Source organism: Corylus avellana, chromosome 5, assembly GCF_965113065.1.
Source record: "Corylus avellana chromosome 5, dhCorAvel1.hap1.2, whole genome shotgun sequence".
Classification (NCBI taxonomy): Eukaryota; Viridiplantae; Streptophyta; class Magnoliopsida; order Fagales; family Betulaceae; genus Corylus; species Corylus avellana.
Genome location: NC_142494.1, coordinates 18,761,151 through 18,778,541, shown reverse-complemented (window position 1 = coordinate 18,778,541; position 17,391 = coordinate 18,761,151). Strand labels below are relative to the sequence as shown.

Genomic DNA, 17,391 nt, shown 5'->3' with positions numbered 1-17,391 from the left:
ACCATTTTTGTGACAAAAACGCTCCTTTACCAGTGTCAGAAGTTAGAATGGATGGAAAAGTAGTCAAACAACTTTGATTCAACAAAGAACCTGCCCATTGTGCCTTCAAAATACTAATGCATCAACCACTCCAAAACACCATCAGCAACATCCTCCCTTAACACCAAGAACTAAAGGGACCCAAAAAACTCAGGAACTCGAACCACCAACAAAAGAAATAGCGGACGCGCCAGAACCAAGTTCTTGACAACTCTTGGCAAAAGATTTGTTGATTGAATCCTTTAAAAAAAAAACCCTACAATTACTCAAACACATGATCGAACCTTGCCCATAATTCTTGCCTCAATCCTCCAACTATGTCTCATCAATCCATTGAAAATTGTTTTCGGAAGCCATGGCATGCACCAGGCCAATCCTATGATACCAACTAACAGAACCCTAGGGTTCTATGAATTGTAAATGAATAAATCAAATAGGAGAAAAAGAGAAAAGAGAGATCACTTCAAGGGGATCTAAACTCCTAGATCTCTTTGAGATGATCTAACCCTCTAAGACAGTTTTACTTTTACTGCTTGAATAATAAGCCCATAGGACACTAAAATTTGTAGAGCTCTCAAAACTCCTAATCCCCAATGGACAAGAATTCCTACTTATTAATGCACAAATATTTCAACCCAAAAATCATGAGATCATATCAAAAAGCTTTAATTTTTTTATTTTTTAAATAATAAGCCCACAGGGAACTACAATTTATTTCTTTTGATAAGTGACAGGGAACTACAATTTATAGACCTCCCAAAGTTCCTAGTCCCTAATGGACAAGGCTTCAAATAATTGCAAGTAAGGAATTTTAATGCCTACTAGACAAGTCTCATTATTAATTTGACGATGGCAAATAACGACTTCTTATCCCTTTAATGCATAATTATTTAAGCCCAAAGACCTTGGGATCATACCATAGGAGACACATCCTACTCTGGCAAAGGGACTAAACTATGACTGTAAGAGGAAACGTGTATAGTTTTCTAGGGGGTCAGTTTATCTTTTCAACGTCCCAAGTTAAATAAAATATATTTTTTTATCTCCATTACATTTGGAAGATCATTGGAATGTCACAAGCTACGCGGTACAAAAACTCCAAGGGCAGGACATTCAAAAGTTGAATATTTGGCAAATGAGCATATACTATAAAAGACAAGGATCTATTTCCGAAATGCACATTCTCATTTAGCTGTTTATCAGGTTATTAGCATTCATTTGCACTTGTAAATTATTTGTTGTAATTTTGTGGTTCAAGTACCTGTTGGGGAAACCCCTTCCTCTTTCTTTGTAATTATTCATGGTTTCTGCGAGTCAGGAGGGTCTACCACATAGCATTTCAATAACCTAGAGTACACCTTTCAATTGTACCTCTTCCAGACAACTAGTAGCAAACACACTCCTACCCCTTCTCTTTTTCATTTCTCCGAAGACAGATCAGAAAAGGCAAATTTCAGGTGCTCTATTGGAAAAAGAAGAAAAATGAAAGAATTTTTTATACAATTGCCATTGAAGACCATTATCAGGCAATTTATAGCAGAAACTATTAGTGATATGCTGAAATGGAAGATGCATATCACTTATATGAACATTGTCAAGCATGTTTTTATATTTACATTCACTTCCTTTCATCATCTTCCTACTTCTGCTTAATGAAGAATCTTCTGGACACATACTACAGTCACAAGTAACCTAAGATACCTGTAATTAGTTAGGGGTTCAAAGTTAGCAAGTTTCCCACAATCTGGGTCATCCTCAAGACTCTGTGTGTCAACAGCAACCCTCCATACTTCTCCATCATGCCACACAACAGCATCAATGATAGGCCCCTTGTCATCAAAGCTCTACAACATAGAAACATCACGACTTAGTAACAATGGAAACTTGGGGGAAAAAAATTAAGATACTTGGCACCCACTTCAGATTGCTTTCGTAGAATATCAACTCTGTTTTGGAGGTCTTCACGAGCCCTTTTCAGGTTTCCGTCCTCCACTTTAGTATGTTTCTAGAAAGATAATATCATAGTAAGTTACATAAAAATGAGAAGAAACACAGCATGCAATGCAAGCACAGTGAAAAATATCTAGAAACATGATAGTTGAATAGTTGGCAAATAAACTTCTACAAACTTTTATCATCTGATAGATAAATTTGACCTACAATTTTACAATATTCCATCATTCTATATTGCTAACCAAAGGAATGAACGGTGTCTCTAAATGCTAAACAAACTCTACTTAAATTATCATAGCTTGTCTTTACGTGAAACAATGGAAAAAAGCTAATCTTTCCAATCCAGCAAGAATGGATGAAAGGTACAAAATGTAAAGGAACCTGCAGCCCAAAAAACAAAAAAATCAAAAATCAAAAATCAAATACGTGAAGACTCACACAATCCAAGTCCACAGGAAGACGAATTCTACACGAAAAAAAAAATGCAGCAATAAGTTCTACAAATTAATTAACACTCCTGTGAACACAATATTCTCAGTGTGATGTAAAAGCACAAATTGTGTGACTAAGATATACATACTTCAAATCTAAGTTTAAGTTAATAAAAACTAACAAGCAGATAGTCAACCACCTGGTCAAATTCATCAAGAAGCTTAACAGCCTTAGCAATTTCTTCCTTGTTCTTTTCATCCCACTTTTTCTTTCTTTCTTTCTGTCAAAATAAAAGGGGGGCCAGGGGGGAAGAGTAAGGCTTGAGATAAAAGAGTGCAGTTCATATAATCCACCAAATGGATCATAAGAGGCTTACCTTCAACCGAGAAGTCAATGTGTCAGTAAATAGCTCATACACCAACTTATAACCCACATGCCATTCACCAGAAGGGTTTTTCCATGAAGAATTGACAGCCAAAGAAGCCCCTGCAATAATTATTGTTCAAACCCAGGCAGGATAGTTTCAGGAACAGAACCCGGCTCAAAATCTAGAGATGTTCCCATTCCAAATTTCAAAGAAGCAACATCCTTTAGCAGCTAAAGATCCTTCACTAGTTGACAGCATAGGAGTAAAATATAGGCATAATTAATTATTTCTGCCATTTACCAGAGGAAATGCTCCAGGTGTGAAGAATAGGGTTCAGATACAGAATTTGATGGCCCAGAAAAAAAAAAAAAAACAAAAAAAAAAAAAAAACATATAGTATTTGAAGTAGGCCACCAAAGGGCCGGCAGTTATTGATAAGGCGATCCGAACTTATATTTCTGCCATGTACATCAGGGAACATTCCACATATCTTGCATCTATAAAGGTCATGCACATTATACAAGCTGAGGCTGTATCGAGTATTCAATTCACGCACGTATAGAAAATTTGCATGCCAAACTTACAGTAGATCAGCATAAAAGTATGATTAGGGACTTTCCATTCCCCCTCAACCGTTCTCTCACATTTTGAACAGTAAAAAAACCCTAAACTGTACATTTCAATGATCCAACTAAGTTTTAGAGTTTGAGAAAGAGACTTCCTAGTGGGAAGTTTCGTGGCTACAACAAGAACAAAAGATCCTTACTTGCCATAGCCTTCAATTCCCACCACACGTTCATAAATTAGATACAATAATTAATTACAGCCTATAAAGTGTTGAACACTATTTTTGTTTTGACCTACAACATTTGCTGTCAAAAAATTATTAATTTTCTGCTGTTTGGCTAAAACCCCAAAAACATTATCTGAAACCATTATACGCTATTAGGCTTGTGTTGAAATCATTAACCAACACAACTGCCAGTCCATTATCTAAAAAAAAAAATTAATAATAATAAACAAACCCGATATCCCACTCACTGCCGGCCACCACAACCCAGCGGCAACGTCAAGAATGTTGCCAACCACCATGGAGAACAAGTAGAAAGCATTGTCAGTGCACATTTTTTTGGTCATTTCGAGAAAGATCAATAAGGAGCACACAGCAAGAGCCTTGCAACATGTTGGCGACCTTAAGGATCTTGAAGCCAACAAGGCAGGGGCAGATTCCATGGGTTTGTCTACAGGTTTGCCCAAGAGGTGACCGAGGTAGGCAAAATAGCATATGAAGAAGACAAAAATGGCAACGAGGGAGGGGGGGAGGGAGGGAGGAGACAGCAATGAAAGGGCAGCGGCAACCAACATCGATGTGGTGGACAATGAACTAGAATAGTAATGCCTTAAGAGAGAAACTTTAAAAGCATAAAATATTTTCTGCCCACTTAGCTTCGTTTTTCGTTGATCAAGTAAAATGTTTCCGTTGACTAAGATTTTGAACTACACCAAACAACAAAAAATTTGTGCTTAATAACCATAGACTATATGCTAATATCATAACATCAACCTGAAGCTCCACGAATACAACCGCCCTCATCAGCTTTCACCACCTTTGATGTATCAACATCTCCACTCCCGGTGCTGAAAAAAGAAAATACCAGGTCAAACACTGTCAGTCTTTCTAGAAGAAATTCAAAAAGACCATTTCTATGCTCAAGTAGCTTAATAAATACCAATCAAGGACATCTAGGATTTTCGGCTTCCCATCCGAGGTAACTTGCAACCCAGCCGCAGCTGGATCAACACCAGAATCTGAAAACAATTCATTCTTATCATTTCAATAGCTATGATAAATACATGGAACAGTCAAACCACAATACGTATTGTTAAAAACGCTTACACCTACTCTAAAAAAAAAAAAAAAAAAAAAAAAAAAAAAAAAAAATTCGTCCCAGGTTCTCTACATTGTTTCCTCCCTGAACTAAAATGTGCAGCAAATTTGGATTTTACTATTTAAGGTGCTACCTTCTCTTGATTAGCATCTTATAAATACATACTAAGAATTAAATTCACTGAATTTGAAAAAGAAATCCTTTTCGTTTTTGAAACTCAATTCACCAATCAAGTTTTAGTCCTCCCGTTGACAGCCTCATTTCCTGAATACGTGTTCTAGAATTTTAAAATTTTCTCTTGTTTTTCTTTTCATCCAAACAGAAATATCACAGATTTATACCGAAGATCGCGATGAGGACGCCGCGGCCGTCGTACTCCGGGTGAGCCTCGATGAAGCGGTCGGCGGCAATCTCTTTCTTGGGCATGAGGGAGGCAAGGAAGGTCGACTCGTTCAGCTTGAAGTTACGCAAACGCCCATTATCGTCACCGCTGGTATCACCAATAGAAGAGCTAGGCATCGCCCTAACCTTGCTACCACCACCACCCCACTCTCTCTTTCTTGCTCTTCTTGCTGCTGTGCTGGGCCTTCTAATAATGAGTGAGAGAAATGCTGTAGTAAAAAGCCGCGACGCGGGTGGGGTGCAGGGTAAAACGGTGAGTTTCGCTAATGTTGGGCTTTGCATGCTTTTCGTGAGAGGGTGGTTCGGTAATTTCACCGATAGTGGCGGGGGTGGTGTGTAGCGTCAGCGTGTTTGTTATTTGTTGGGCTGCGGGGAATGGAGGAGTCAGAAGAGTTAGTTCTGGGCGCCGGGCGGGTGTGGGTTTGGTTGGATAGTTGGATGTGGTATGGGTGGCCAGGCCCTCGTTTGGGGTGAAATTACAGTGTTTGTCCTTGCACGTAACGTAATGACATCCATGTCCCTTTGTGAAAAAGCCAAGGAATTCCAATCAACGCGTGGGACCGATGATACAATTCGATAATGTAAGAATGTGATAGTCTTTATCAATTATTGAATTGATCTCTGTATAATTATAATTATAATTTATTTTTTATTATCGCATTATTTTAATTATATTATAGTAATGTAAGAATGTGATAGTCTTTATCAATTATTGAATTGATCTCTGTATAATTAAAATTATAATTTATTTTTTATTATCGCATTATTTTAATTATATTATAGTCATACAACAGTCTATTACATTGTAATTATCAAATAAAATGTTTCTTGTGTAAAAGGATCGGTAGGTAATCGTGTCAACAAAGAATATCGCATCAGTTCTCTCTTTTTAGGCTGCATGATGGGGAGAACTTATTCTTTTTTCTTATTCTTATTGTGATAACATTATTGATTTTCATGTACGGGGATTCGAGGAAGAACACCATCGCATTGCCATTGTGGAAAATAAGAAATCGCAGTGGGCAATAAAGGTAGAAAATTAATTACCTAATAATATTTTTTTGGTCCTGTTTTTCGTATTTGGGTAGTTCTTTGGCTTTGTCTTTTTTGGGCAACTTCTCCGACTTTGTCACTTTGACACTTTTTTTGTCTTTGACAACAATCCTTTATTTTTTTTTTTAGGAAAACATTTCAATCACATTCATTTAAAGATAATACGAGCATAAAACTCTTACAATATAGAGTAAAAAGCTCTGAAGCAATCATAACCGAAACTACAAGATTACAAAATATCAAAGATACAACCATCCTAATCTCAAACAAAATCCGCTAACCTATAACTAATTTTCAGATATAATTACAGATCTGTTCTAGACAAACTCATTCTAATGCATAAGTAGCTCTTATTCCTCAACCTAGGAGTAGAAAACTCTCATACCGAAACTCTTCCTCCTCGACCCGAAAGCTAGAATATAGATCTCATCCACAGCCTAAGGGTTTGGACCATAAACAAATACACCACGGATCAACAAGAGAATATGGCCTTATTACAAACAACAAAACAACAGGTAATATAAAATAAGGAACAAATAACAAAGGAAAAAACAACAGAAATCGAAAAATACAAGGAAAATGAAAGTAAAAAAACCATAAAGCCAAAAAACAAGAACACACTAGGCGGATGACGACGGCCGGAAGAAAGGCTAATCGCGTGCTTGCCGGAAACTGAAGTTGGCGTTGGAAGCGAATAGGGCCAGTAAAACGCGGTGAGGGGGGCGCAATAACAGACCTGACAGTGAACGGTGGATGACAAAGCGGTGCACTCAAAAAAACTACGGGTAGTTTGAGTGAATCCCCCAAGAACGGAACCCACAAAGTGTGCCAAAAACAAAAAAACAAGCATAAAACAAAGACAAGCAAAAGGGCAAAAAGAGGGGGAGGGAAGAGGCGGGGAGGGAAGGGGAAGAAAAACCAAGGAGAAAAAGGGGAGGAGGGGGAGAACCTAGGCGGCACTCTCATTTTAGTTTTAAGAGAAAATTTTTTAAATGTTATAAAGACAACAATCCGTTAAGATAATTAAGATAACAATAAAAGTCACAGGTTTTTTTTTTTTTTACTAAATCATTTGACAAGTTTGATCCAATAGTGATCTTAAAAACCACAAACTTTACCCCCAAACTTTGGGAGGGGGAGGTAAAGTGTAATTTTCCTTAAAATAGATTGCTATCTAAAATTAGATAGAAACTCTCATAAGTACTCTAAATCCAATGAGCTATATCAATTATTATCTAATGTAAAGTGTACTTTATTTTTTTTAACATGTCCGCATAAATGGAGGAAAAGGGAAAAAAAAAATCGAACTAATGACTTTCGCTTTATAAAGCGTAACCCTCATCCGATTGAGCTACTTCTTTAAAACTAAATTTAGAGAAGCATTGTAGCACAATGTAGTACAATTATTTCTTTCAATCTCTCTCTTTAATAAAATTGTTCTCTCTTTTTAGTTTTTTTTTTTAAAAAAAAGACAAATAAGGAATATTTAAATTTTACAGATAAAAAATAAATAATAGGATGTATAATGTATTTGAAAAGCCTTTAGCAAAAATAAAAAGGTAGTATGAATTAACTATTTTAGGTAGAAATTTAGTGTAGCATATACAAATGGCCTTTCATAATAAAAGGTATCACACTGTATACTTGTATTACCATCTTGTTCTTCTTCATTGTCCACTGTTAATGAGTTGAGTATGGACTTCCATCTCTCTCCTCCCTTTCTCTCTGATTATACCTTTAAAACTAAAGTTAATATACATATTTTAAACATAACTTCACTTAACAAATTCAAATTAGGTTTAATACAAATGATTTTTTTTTTTTTGGTTTCATTAAGTCATATTGTCCAATGCTACATGACACTTTGAGCTATACTTCTTGGATGTCTTAAGAAGATATTAGGACCAATTTGTATCTCTTAATTTTAACTTTAACTTCTGTCAGAAAGTTTTATGACACTAACAAACAAAAAAAGAAAAATAAAAAAAGAAACTGTCTTTTAAATAGGACAATTAAATGTAATACTATGCCTTTTAAATATTTTAATATATTCACCTACCAGCACTCCAGCAGAGCTTATGGTGGTCCAATTCAATGCATTCTAAATGCAATAACAGATAAAATTACTTTTTTTAATCACATTCAATATAACTTGAGGAGTTTGATTCATTTCATGAATTATAACTACATAAATATCATAATTCTCTAAATTTTCTAAAGAATACAAAAACCATTCAAGAATCAAACTGCAATTAGTGGCAGTTTATTGGTTGATTGAATTAAAAAATGTGGTACATGTACAATCTTTCCTCTTCATTTGTGATCTTGTTGTAGACACATATTTATATATATGGTATAGTCTTCATTGTGTCAGAATTGCTCTTTGCGTTATCCCTTGATTCCTTGAATGTAGAAACAAACTCCTTTGTCATTTCCAAAATGTGAATCTTATTGTGGACCTGCAATATTTCCCTTTGGTTCAGATTAATGGAAATAATAACTTATCCACACAAGAAATAGAAATAAGAACACCTTGTGCTCCAAATAAAGCTAAAAAGAAAAAACCATAATTGAAACTCATAAGACATCACCTGGTATAATGTTGTGGCAGGTACTGTCACATGGATATGCACAGTCAATCTCTTTAGTCTTTACGCTTCTGCTGAAGTGCCAATCACCAACTGTTTCTGCAATAGTCTGGGAAAGATAATTGCAAATAGCTAAGTTGGTAATCACTTCTGAAACTCAAGTACTATTAATCATTTCAATTGAACTGATAATTTGGCTTGGAGTAACACATTTCCTTTTTTTTTCTAGGCAGGAAGCAACACATGGCTGATTTACAACTAAACAACAAAAACAAATAGAAATAAGAGTAATGTCATTCATTAGACCGTTATATGATTGTCATATAATTAGAATGACGTGACAGTGAAAATTGGCTCAGTGTTTTTTTTTTTTTAACAAGTGCTGATTTAATTGCTTATTTTTACCGCCACATTATCAAGTTATATGGCAGTAACTAAAAAATATTATTCTTGAAAAAAATAATAAATTTGCATGTTGATTGAATCGGATCTTACTCCAAATCATGTTTGAACATAAAAATGTAAATGTATTAAACAGACCACTCCTGAATTTTAGCATTCTCTGCTTATTAGGTTGGGTTGGTATACAGGGTTTGATTATTTGGGTTGTGGGAAAATAAATAAATTGGTGTAATTAAGTTAAGTACCTTATTGTGAATTCTTGGGGAGTCCACTCCAAACCAAGTGTCTTGTGACTCACTCTGGCAATGAGCAAAGCATGAGTTTATGTACATCCCCCCACTTCTTGAATGTGTGAACTCTCTCAATGCTAAAAGCATATCCCGCCTGAAACCTAGGGGGCAGAGAACAAGAATGAAGAAATCAAATACAACAAATTTAATAATTCTTTTGCAAAGCCTGAAATTCTGATGCCATTTAATCAAGTGTGGTCTATATTTGCTGAAAGAATGAATTGGTCAGCAACCTTGCAAAGTTTCTATCTGGTTTACATCACATGCTGCTGGATTCAGCTTGCAATGACTCCATTGTCCATTCAAATCAGCAGAAGGTGGCACCAATATATGATGAAACTGTCAACATTAAAAGTTTTACTCATTGTTCATTAGAAATCTATTAGATATAAAATCAACTAAGGTAGAAGAAAATATTTACTTGGAAAACATCATATGCTGAGTTCAAGATAAAAAATGGCGTGGTAATGTATTTCAATGCATACTGTGGGAAGAAGCACTGCACCATAACGAGATAAATGTCAGAAACATATAAGCTATATAACGCAGCCACAAATGAAGACCTCTGCAACATACCAAATAAGGCAAATTGAGGGAATTGGTGCAGTTTTTATCCAGATTCTTCTCTACCCCCTGTCATACATACACACACACTTCTCACAATTGAATATATATATGTATATTGAAAAAACCAAATGGAAATTCAGTACTTGCTATGATTGTTGTCATAAAAGGAACCACATTCTTTCCTTTTTCTGCACCGCTGTCCAATATATCAATACAGAGTATTTCTTTTGTCCTAACTTTTATTTAGAGAATTTTATTTGAGCATTTAGGACTGTTACATGATGATAAATTCATTACTTTTTATCTCATGGGTATCATGCACTTACTGACCATAAGAATAAAATCATTGCCCACCCCTGGTCAAAAGTAAAGTATTAAGGAAAGGTAATCATCACAATGATGTAACAAATTCAGGAAAAAAGAGAGCCATTTAAAATGCTATGTGATATAATGAGCTTTCACTGATTGTGATTTTTATATTTGCTAAAACGGGTTGACTATTTAACCTATAATGATAGACATGTAGGCCCAATATCTTGTTAGTGAGTGATCATTAAGTTTTGAGCATTATACACCTTAGTTGTATAGGAATATGACTCAACATAGGTAGGCCTGAAATTCTAATCAAGGTTAAGAGTATGTGATGGGAAGATTTTATTAAGTTTTTCATATAAAGGTTAGTTTGCTGTCATTAGAAGGCATAAGATTTTAGCTTCCAATGGGTCCAATGGGTGATAGTATATATATATACATGAATTGCGTATGATGTCTTTTAAGACATTGATAATTTGGTTAGAAGTCCATGAAAAAAAGAAGAGTAAGGAAAGGAAAGGAAAATCTGGCTACTAGTAATTATAATTTTCAGCGTACATGATTCAACCAAATCAAAGGAATTGTTTCAGGTCAAATTAGTAGTTCTTAGCATGTTAAATGCTTATTTTAAAGTTTTATACGTGAAACATTACACTGCATATGTGCAATGTCCAGACTCTATAGTTTAAGCAATTTACATCTTCAAAGAATAGAAGTGCACTGAAGTTTTATACACATAAAACGAGTGCTTCATAATGTAAGTCATGAGTGGAGAGTCGTACCTGTAGAGAAACAAGTTTTTTGTAGAAAAGCCTCATACTGCTGTTCAGACTTATATCTCTTCTGTAGAAAAGGAAAGGCAAAAAAAAAATTAAAAAGAGTAAAATTTCTTCAGTAAAAAACAAAGAAGATGGAATAATATTGCATTTAAGATTGATTGAACAAGAGCAAACATGCATACTCGTCAAGAAAAAATCCAGCATCACTTAAGCACTTCACATTGGCATTCTCTGGTAAGTACTTGGTGAAATTGTCACAATGTAGAAAGGATGCTAAACCCCCAGCAGAGCAACCTGAAAGTAAAGCCTACAGGGAGAGGGGAGAGGGAGTTAATAATTTAATTTTTTTTTTTTTTTTTAAGTAAAACCAATCAATACTTATTTAAATTATTATTAAGGTTCACATCAATCTTGATCAATTTTTTTTTTGTGTCAGGTAACCACCAACCGAGCATGGTATTGGGTGTAGATAAAAGTACTGCCTCTAAGACACTTAAAAAAACCTTAAGAGTTATGGACATTTGTTTATGAGGTGGTTTTATCCACCCCACCAACGGTCATTTTAATAGTAAAATGACCCCTCTCAGAAGGAGGGGTCATTTAAACATTACAACACTGTTCAAACAACCCCTGCTTCTGAGAGGGGTCGTTTGAACAGTAAACGACCCCACTCACAGGGGTCGTTCACCGTTGTGAATAGTAACATGACCCCTTCTAAAATGAGACATTTTCACTGTTTAAACATTCCTAATTTTAATTAGGGAAAAATCCACATAACCCCCTCAAACTACCACTCAATTGACAATGTCCCCCCCAAACTTTCAATTGTGACAATGTTCCCCCCCAAATTACCAAAAATTGTCAATGTTCCCCCCAATGACGAAGTTACCCTTAAAAAAAAAAAAAAAACTAAAACTAAAACTTCTAGAAAAAACCTAAAACTAACCAAAAAAAAAAAAAATCCAAACGTTGGCCAGTTTTTTTTTTTTAAAAAATCAATTTTATAAGAAATTTTTTTTAAAAAAATCTATTTTTTTTTTTTTTTTTTATAAAAATTGAAAATTTTCGGTTTTTTTTTTTAATTTTTGTTTTATAATTTTATTTAAATAAAAATTTACTTTAAAAATAAAATAAAATTTTCGTTTAATAAAATGAATTTTTTTGTTTTTTAAAACTAAATAAAAAAAAATAGCTTTTTTAAAAAAATAAAAATTTCCGTTTAAAAATAAATAAATAAAAATTTTTGTTTAAATTTTTTTTATTTTTTTAAACATTATTTTTAAATTAAATTTTTTAAAAAAGAAAAATCAATTTTATTTTTTTTGAATTTATAGGGGCATTTTTGTCTTATTGAAAAATTTATAGGGGCATTTTTGTCTTATTGCTAGTCTTGGGGGGGACATTGACAATGTTTTGGTAGTTTAGAGATGACATTGTCACAATTGAAAGTTTGGGGGGGACATTATCAATTGGGTGGTAGTTTGAGGGGGGTATGTGGACTTTACCCTTTTAATTATAATCATTATAATTAGGAACATTTACAAAATGTCAGTATTTGAGCATCTCTAATTAATTAGAGACGTTTTTTGGCCTTAAGATGTCACAATAAAGATGTCCCTAATTCTAAGGTTTTTTTGTAGTGAGAGTTGCAACTTGTGTTTGAGTAATGTCAAGGTATATGCATAAGGTTATAAATCAACTTATTTAATTAAACGAATCATACCCTTGACCTTAACCTGCAAATTTCATGTTGAGTTTGTGTTAGGTTCGTGAATCGTGTCAAAAATTATCAGTCCTTATATATTTTTATAAGACTATGTAGATCAACTATAACTCATTTCATTTAATTAACCAAGTCAGACTCATTAAACATAACATATTAATTTTGTGTTGGATTTGTGCCAACTCTAACCACGAATCATGTCTAAGAAGCTTAGAGAGATGAATTGAAGAGGAAAAGATCAATAAATCCACCGAGGTTTGAGTTTTACCTTGCGCGCATGTCCCAAACCTTTTGGTAGAAGGTCAAGAATAATTGCTTCCCAAATCTTTTGCCCTCTAAAATAAAGCAGTGACGTCTGTCATTTGTTTTACACAAACACACACAAAAGGATTGAAGTTAATCACTTAATTCGACTATTAAAAAAGAAAAAAGAAAAACAAGTTAATCACTTAGTCATTCCAATATGCAAACTTCTACCGTAAATCACAACAACGATAAGGTTTTATTTTATGTTGACTGCTCAAAGAAATAACAAACATAGAAAAATTTGAACTGTTTTTTTTTCTTAGATGAATAAATTTGAACTGTTATAATGCTCTACTATACAAATGGGCCACACTGTCATATTACCCAGGAAATAAAGAAGAAAAAAAATGAAAAGATAAAAGAATCTGACATGGTTTTTATAAAGTGCAACATATAGTCACTTCTTGCAGTGATTGTCGGATTCACAATGAAACTGAGTCATCGCCATAAATGTTACTCTAACTTTATCAAGTCTAATTGATTTATAAATTAATTCAGTCTTCAGTGAGATTTAAAGTAATTTACACTAATTAAATACAAAATTGTTGTTGCAAAAGTCGAACTTACCCTAACGTTTACTTAATCATATCGAAATTGCCTTAAAGCCTCTAAACTACCACCCTTTTAAGGTTGAACCACCGCCCATTATGAAAAGTGAACGATTGCATATGTGGCTATAATTTCTGGGCGCTCCAAAATTCCACTAACAATCACTGCAGAACTTTAGTAAAATTCTGGGGGAATAAAAAATAAAGCAGAAGGATCCCGATTCCCAAGAACTAAAGGGTTTTGCTCAAAAGTTTGATTGGACCCATTTTGATATTTGGAACTAAAAAGCACAAAGTAACCAAGAGCATGCAGGAGCACGCTACAAATGGGCAACTAAAAGCAAACAAATTTTTTTGGTTTCTAGAAATATTACCCCATTGTCGTAAGTGGCATCTCCAGCAAATGAAGCTCCATCACAATATCTGAGCTTCACACGGTTCCAGTTGTAAAAATCTGGTACATAAATCAACAATAATAATTATTAATACACCTGACACCAAGTGTCTTTAACAATTAGAATTTTATCTATGTCATTTGAAAAAAAAATATTCAGATCCTATTTCGTTTTTAAGATAATTGCCGAGTCTATGATCTATAAACCAAAATATATATATAAGTTCTTTACGCATCACTGTCGACCAAGAAAATCAAGAACTACCTACCCAAAAAACAAAAAAATAATCAAGGAACGCGTAGGATTGACAAAGGCTGCATATGTTGTCTTTACAAATGAGTAAAGAGACACAAATTTGCCAAAATAATAATAATAATAAAATAAAAAATAAAAAAGGTCACGGGTCCCATACAGGAGACAAAATTTGCAGGGCTCATTATAGGCTGTCAAAAGCTACAACTGTGAGCAAAAGTGCTATAAGCTGAGCTCTCATGTATTGATCACGTGAAAGGGACAGCAGAGAATATGAAGAACCTGCACTATCTATATATATATATATCATGTTTCCAGATTCACCCTTTCGTCAAAAGAACATCGTTTGCTAAATTATTTTGATTCAATATTATTATTTTGATTTTTTTTATTTTTTACATTATATTAATTATTTTTTATTATTATTTAAATAAAAAGTTATTAAAAAATAATTTTTTTTAAATTTTTTTCAAATTAAACATTTTTTTTTTATATCAATCAAGTTTTATTACAGAATCGAACCAAAACCCTTTATGTCTGAAAAACAAAACTTACCATTTTTTTTAATTAAAGATTAAAAAAAGAAAATTCAAGAAATTACATGCCTGGATTGAGAGAGGGATTGTTGCTTAGAATTCCAGAAAAGATTTCCAACTTGGTCATCAGACGTGTTGATCCTCTGCGACTTTCGGCTCTCTCCGCGCATGACGCTATATCATTGCACCATCCACCACCCTGTAAGAATATCATTAATCATTATGAATGCAAAAACAAATTAAGACCCCATGGTCCCACTGACTACGACTTAACCTAACTAACCGGCCCCCCACTTATCGTTACTATTTAATGTTGCATTATTTTTTTAAAAAAAATTAGCTAAATTTATTTTCCAAAACATAGCACGATGAATAACATGCAGATCAACAAATAATAATAATAATAATAATTGAATCCCACGTGCTAATCTAAGGAAAATCAATTAATTAACTATCCTCGTAATAGTAGGACAACAGTCGTCGTGTGACGATTCTTGACATTCGTTTACCTGACCGGTTGCCCGCTTAATATTATACAATCGGCAAAGCCACTTGTCGGCCGCCGAAATATATTATACTATATAATGAGCCAGCTAGCTGCCCAGCGACAAGCACGTAACCCTAGGTGACACAAAAAGCGCTGTCCTATATGTATTTTCCTTACCGGGAAATCCATCCAATCACACAAAAACACTGGTTGTCAGAACAAAGTCTCCACCAAACCAATCAGTCAGTACCCACCACGGTCCGAGCCCAACTTGTTCGCATTTTGTCAACTTTTTTAAAGAAAATTTAAAAGTAAAAAAAAAAAAAAAAGTTACCTCGAACTGTAAAAGCCAGTTGTTTGCGCCATCGCCGAAGCCTCTGTGGAGATGATACGCCGGCAAACTCCCATCCAAGCAAACTGCGGTTCCCAGATATTTCCAAAGAAATTACTTTTTATTTACAATAATAATAATAATGAAAACAAACTTTTTTTCAAGGCGCTGAGTATATATATAAGAACATGTACAGAACAGAGCGTAAAGCTAACTTTCTTACAAGCGCCGAGAGCGGGAGCGTTTCGAACCAAAGTCATGGGCACGGCGAGCCGCTGCTGCGAGTAACTGCGCCGGGGCGCGCACGCTAGCAGGGCCAGCACAAGCGCGACGACTACTCCATTCAAATTCATCTTTCACGGATTTCTCAGACTTCTCATACAAGTTTTCAAACTAGGAAGAAAAATATATATTGATGATTGATGAGTACTGTGTTTATATATATACTTTATACGAAGAAATGGGGGTATTTATAAGGTGGGATATTTTTGGAATATAATCAAACCATATCATCTCTTACCTTTTACGTATGATGCGGGCTGGCAAAAGAGAGATATATCAGTGTCAGTGGCATTGGTTTTCTGATTAGCGAGATTTAATGGAATCTAGAAACTTTGAAAATTCTATTTTTATGAAAATTAACAACGAAATCAGTTAAAGCAATGAATCGTTTTCGGTTAAATCTGTTGGGAAAAATATATATTCTACCAAGGGTTCAGATTTCTTTCTATACCAAAATACAAAAAATTGAAGGGTTTGGATGCGAAAGTTTCCGGAGAAGATGAAGATGAAGATGAACAAAGGAGAAGCTACGCAGATTCAGAGGGGATGTGAAAAATGTGATGCGAGTCGTTAGCGGATTCCTTAAGCCAATAGGGAGAGAGAGAGAGAGAGAGAGAGATGGAAGGGTAAATGGGACCCACACAGCATAACGAATGGTAGTTGATGACGATGACAGCGTGGAGAAATTTCTTTCCTTCGTCCTCACAGCAAGCAAATTTAGTAGCTTTTTCTCTAATTTTCCATCTTTGTCAAGTGCACAAGCGTTCCATTGCACAAAATTAATTTTTTTTTAAATAAAATATGATTTTACATGCTGAAATCTTATCTGTGATGGTGCCGTGTAACGTGGGTGTGGATGTTGAAGTCTATTATTTTAGTTAGGTAACGAACCACTTGTAAGCTGAAACCGTTCATGGTTGGGTCTTGAAGTTGGATTTTATGGCTAATCAGTGCGTGCCAGGAGGATTCAACTACATAAATTAGGCAAAATAGTGACATGTGAAATGTCATATTTTAAGCTCAAAAATTGTCTCTATTTAATTAGGAATATTCGAATAGTGACATTTTGCAAATGCTCTTAAATATAGTGACTATAATAAAAATTATGGACGTTTAAACAGTAAAAATGTCTCAATGCCACATTTTTGTAAAAACGTCTCATTTGAGAAGGGGATGTATGAATAATAAAATGTCACCTTCTAGAAGGAGTGGCTGCTGGTTTGGCTAGCTTTTTTTTATAATAATAATAATTAGGGGTGCAAAGGCGGTTACGGTTAGCGGTTAGTGGCAATAACCGCTAACCGTAACCGCCCTAGCGGTTAGTAAATTTCACTAACCGCAACCGCTAACCGCCTAGCGGTTAACGGTTAGCGGTTAGTGGCCGGTTAGCGGTTAGTGAAATAGATAACCGCCCGCTAACCGCTTTTTTAAAATTGGGCTTTTTTTTTTTTGCTTTTT

The 17,391-nt window shown here is 34.5% G+C and overlaps 2 protein-coding genes across 4 annotated transcripts in view; both read right to left on the bottom strand.

The window, feature by feature from the left end:
* TPP2 (tripeptidyl peptidase ii) overlaps positions 1 to 5,379 on the bottom strand; it is a 40,927-nt gene extending 35,548 nt beyond the window's left edge. The window contains exons 1-7 of one of the 2 annotated variants that reach the window (XM_059595562.2): positions 5,022 to 5,379; positions 4,522 to 4,600; positions 4,356 to 4,429; positions 2,801 to 2,910; positions 2,624 to 2,704; positions 1,958 to 2,044; positions 1,741 to 1,883 (exon numbers count right to left, since the gene is read on the bottom strand). In XM_059595562.2, the coding sequence (XP_059451545.2) occupies positions 1,741 to 1,883; positions 1,958 to 2,044; positions 2,624 to 2,704; positions 2,801 to 2,910; positions 4,356 to 4,429; positions 4,522 to 4,600; positions 5,022 to 5,364 (917 nt within the window). In that variant the 5' untranslated portion in view covers positions 5,365 to 5,379. Of the gene's footprint in view, positions 1 to 1,740; positions 1,884 to 1,957; positions 2,045 to 2,430; positions 2,459 to 2,623; positions 2,705 to 2,800; positions 2,911 to 4,355; positions 4,430 to 4,521; positions 4,601 to 5,021 lie in introns of those variants that run through there. The other variant, XM_059595563.2, reaches the window with a different exon arrangement.
* A 2,971-nt stretch (positions 5,380 to 8,350) lies between these two features.
* LOC132182406 (Pectinacetylesterase family protein) lies at positions 8,351 to 16,454 on the bottom strand. 2 transcript variants are annotated; one of them, XM_088516365.1, is made up of 14 exons: positions 16,172 to 16,454; positions 15,875 to 16,044; positions 15,655 to 15,737; positions 14,903 to 15,032; positions 14,025 to 14,104; positions 13,065 to 13,151; positions 11,256 to 11,380; positions 11,077 to 11,137; positions 9,992 to 10,048; positions 9,837 to 9,914; positions 9,649 to 9,754; positions 9,371 to 9,516; positions 8,727 to 8,832; positions 8,351 to 8,594 (listed from the first exon to the last, which is right to left on the bottom strand). In XM_088516365.1, exons 2-14 carry the CDS (start codon positions 16,002 to 16,004, stop codon positions 8,584 to 8,586), a joined length of 1,200 nt encoding a protein of 399 aa, XP_088372491.1. In that variant the 5' UTR covers positions 16,005 to 16,044; positions 16,172 to 16,454; the 3' UTR covers positions 8,351 to 8,583. The 2 variants fall into 2 exon arrangements, with proteins under 2 accessions (XP_088372491.1, XP_088372490.1); XM_088516364.1 differs by having other exon boundaries at positions 15,875 to 16,454.
* Positions 16,455 to 17,391: the final 937 nt, after the last annotated feature.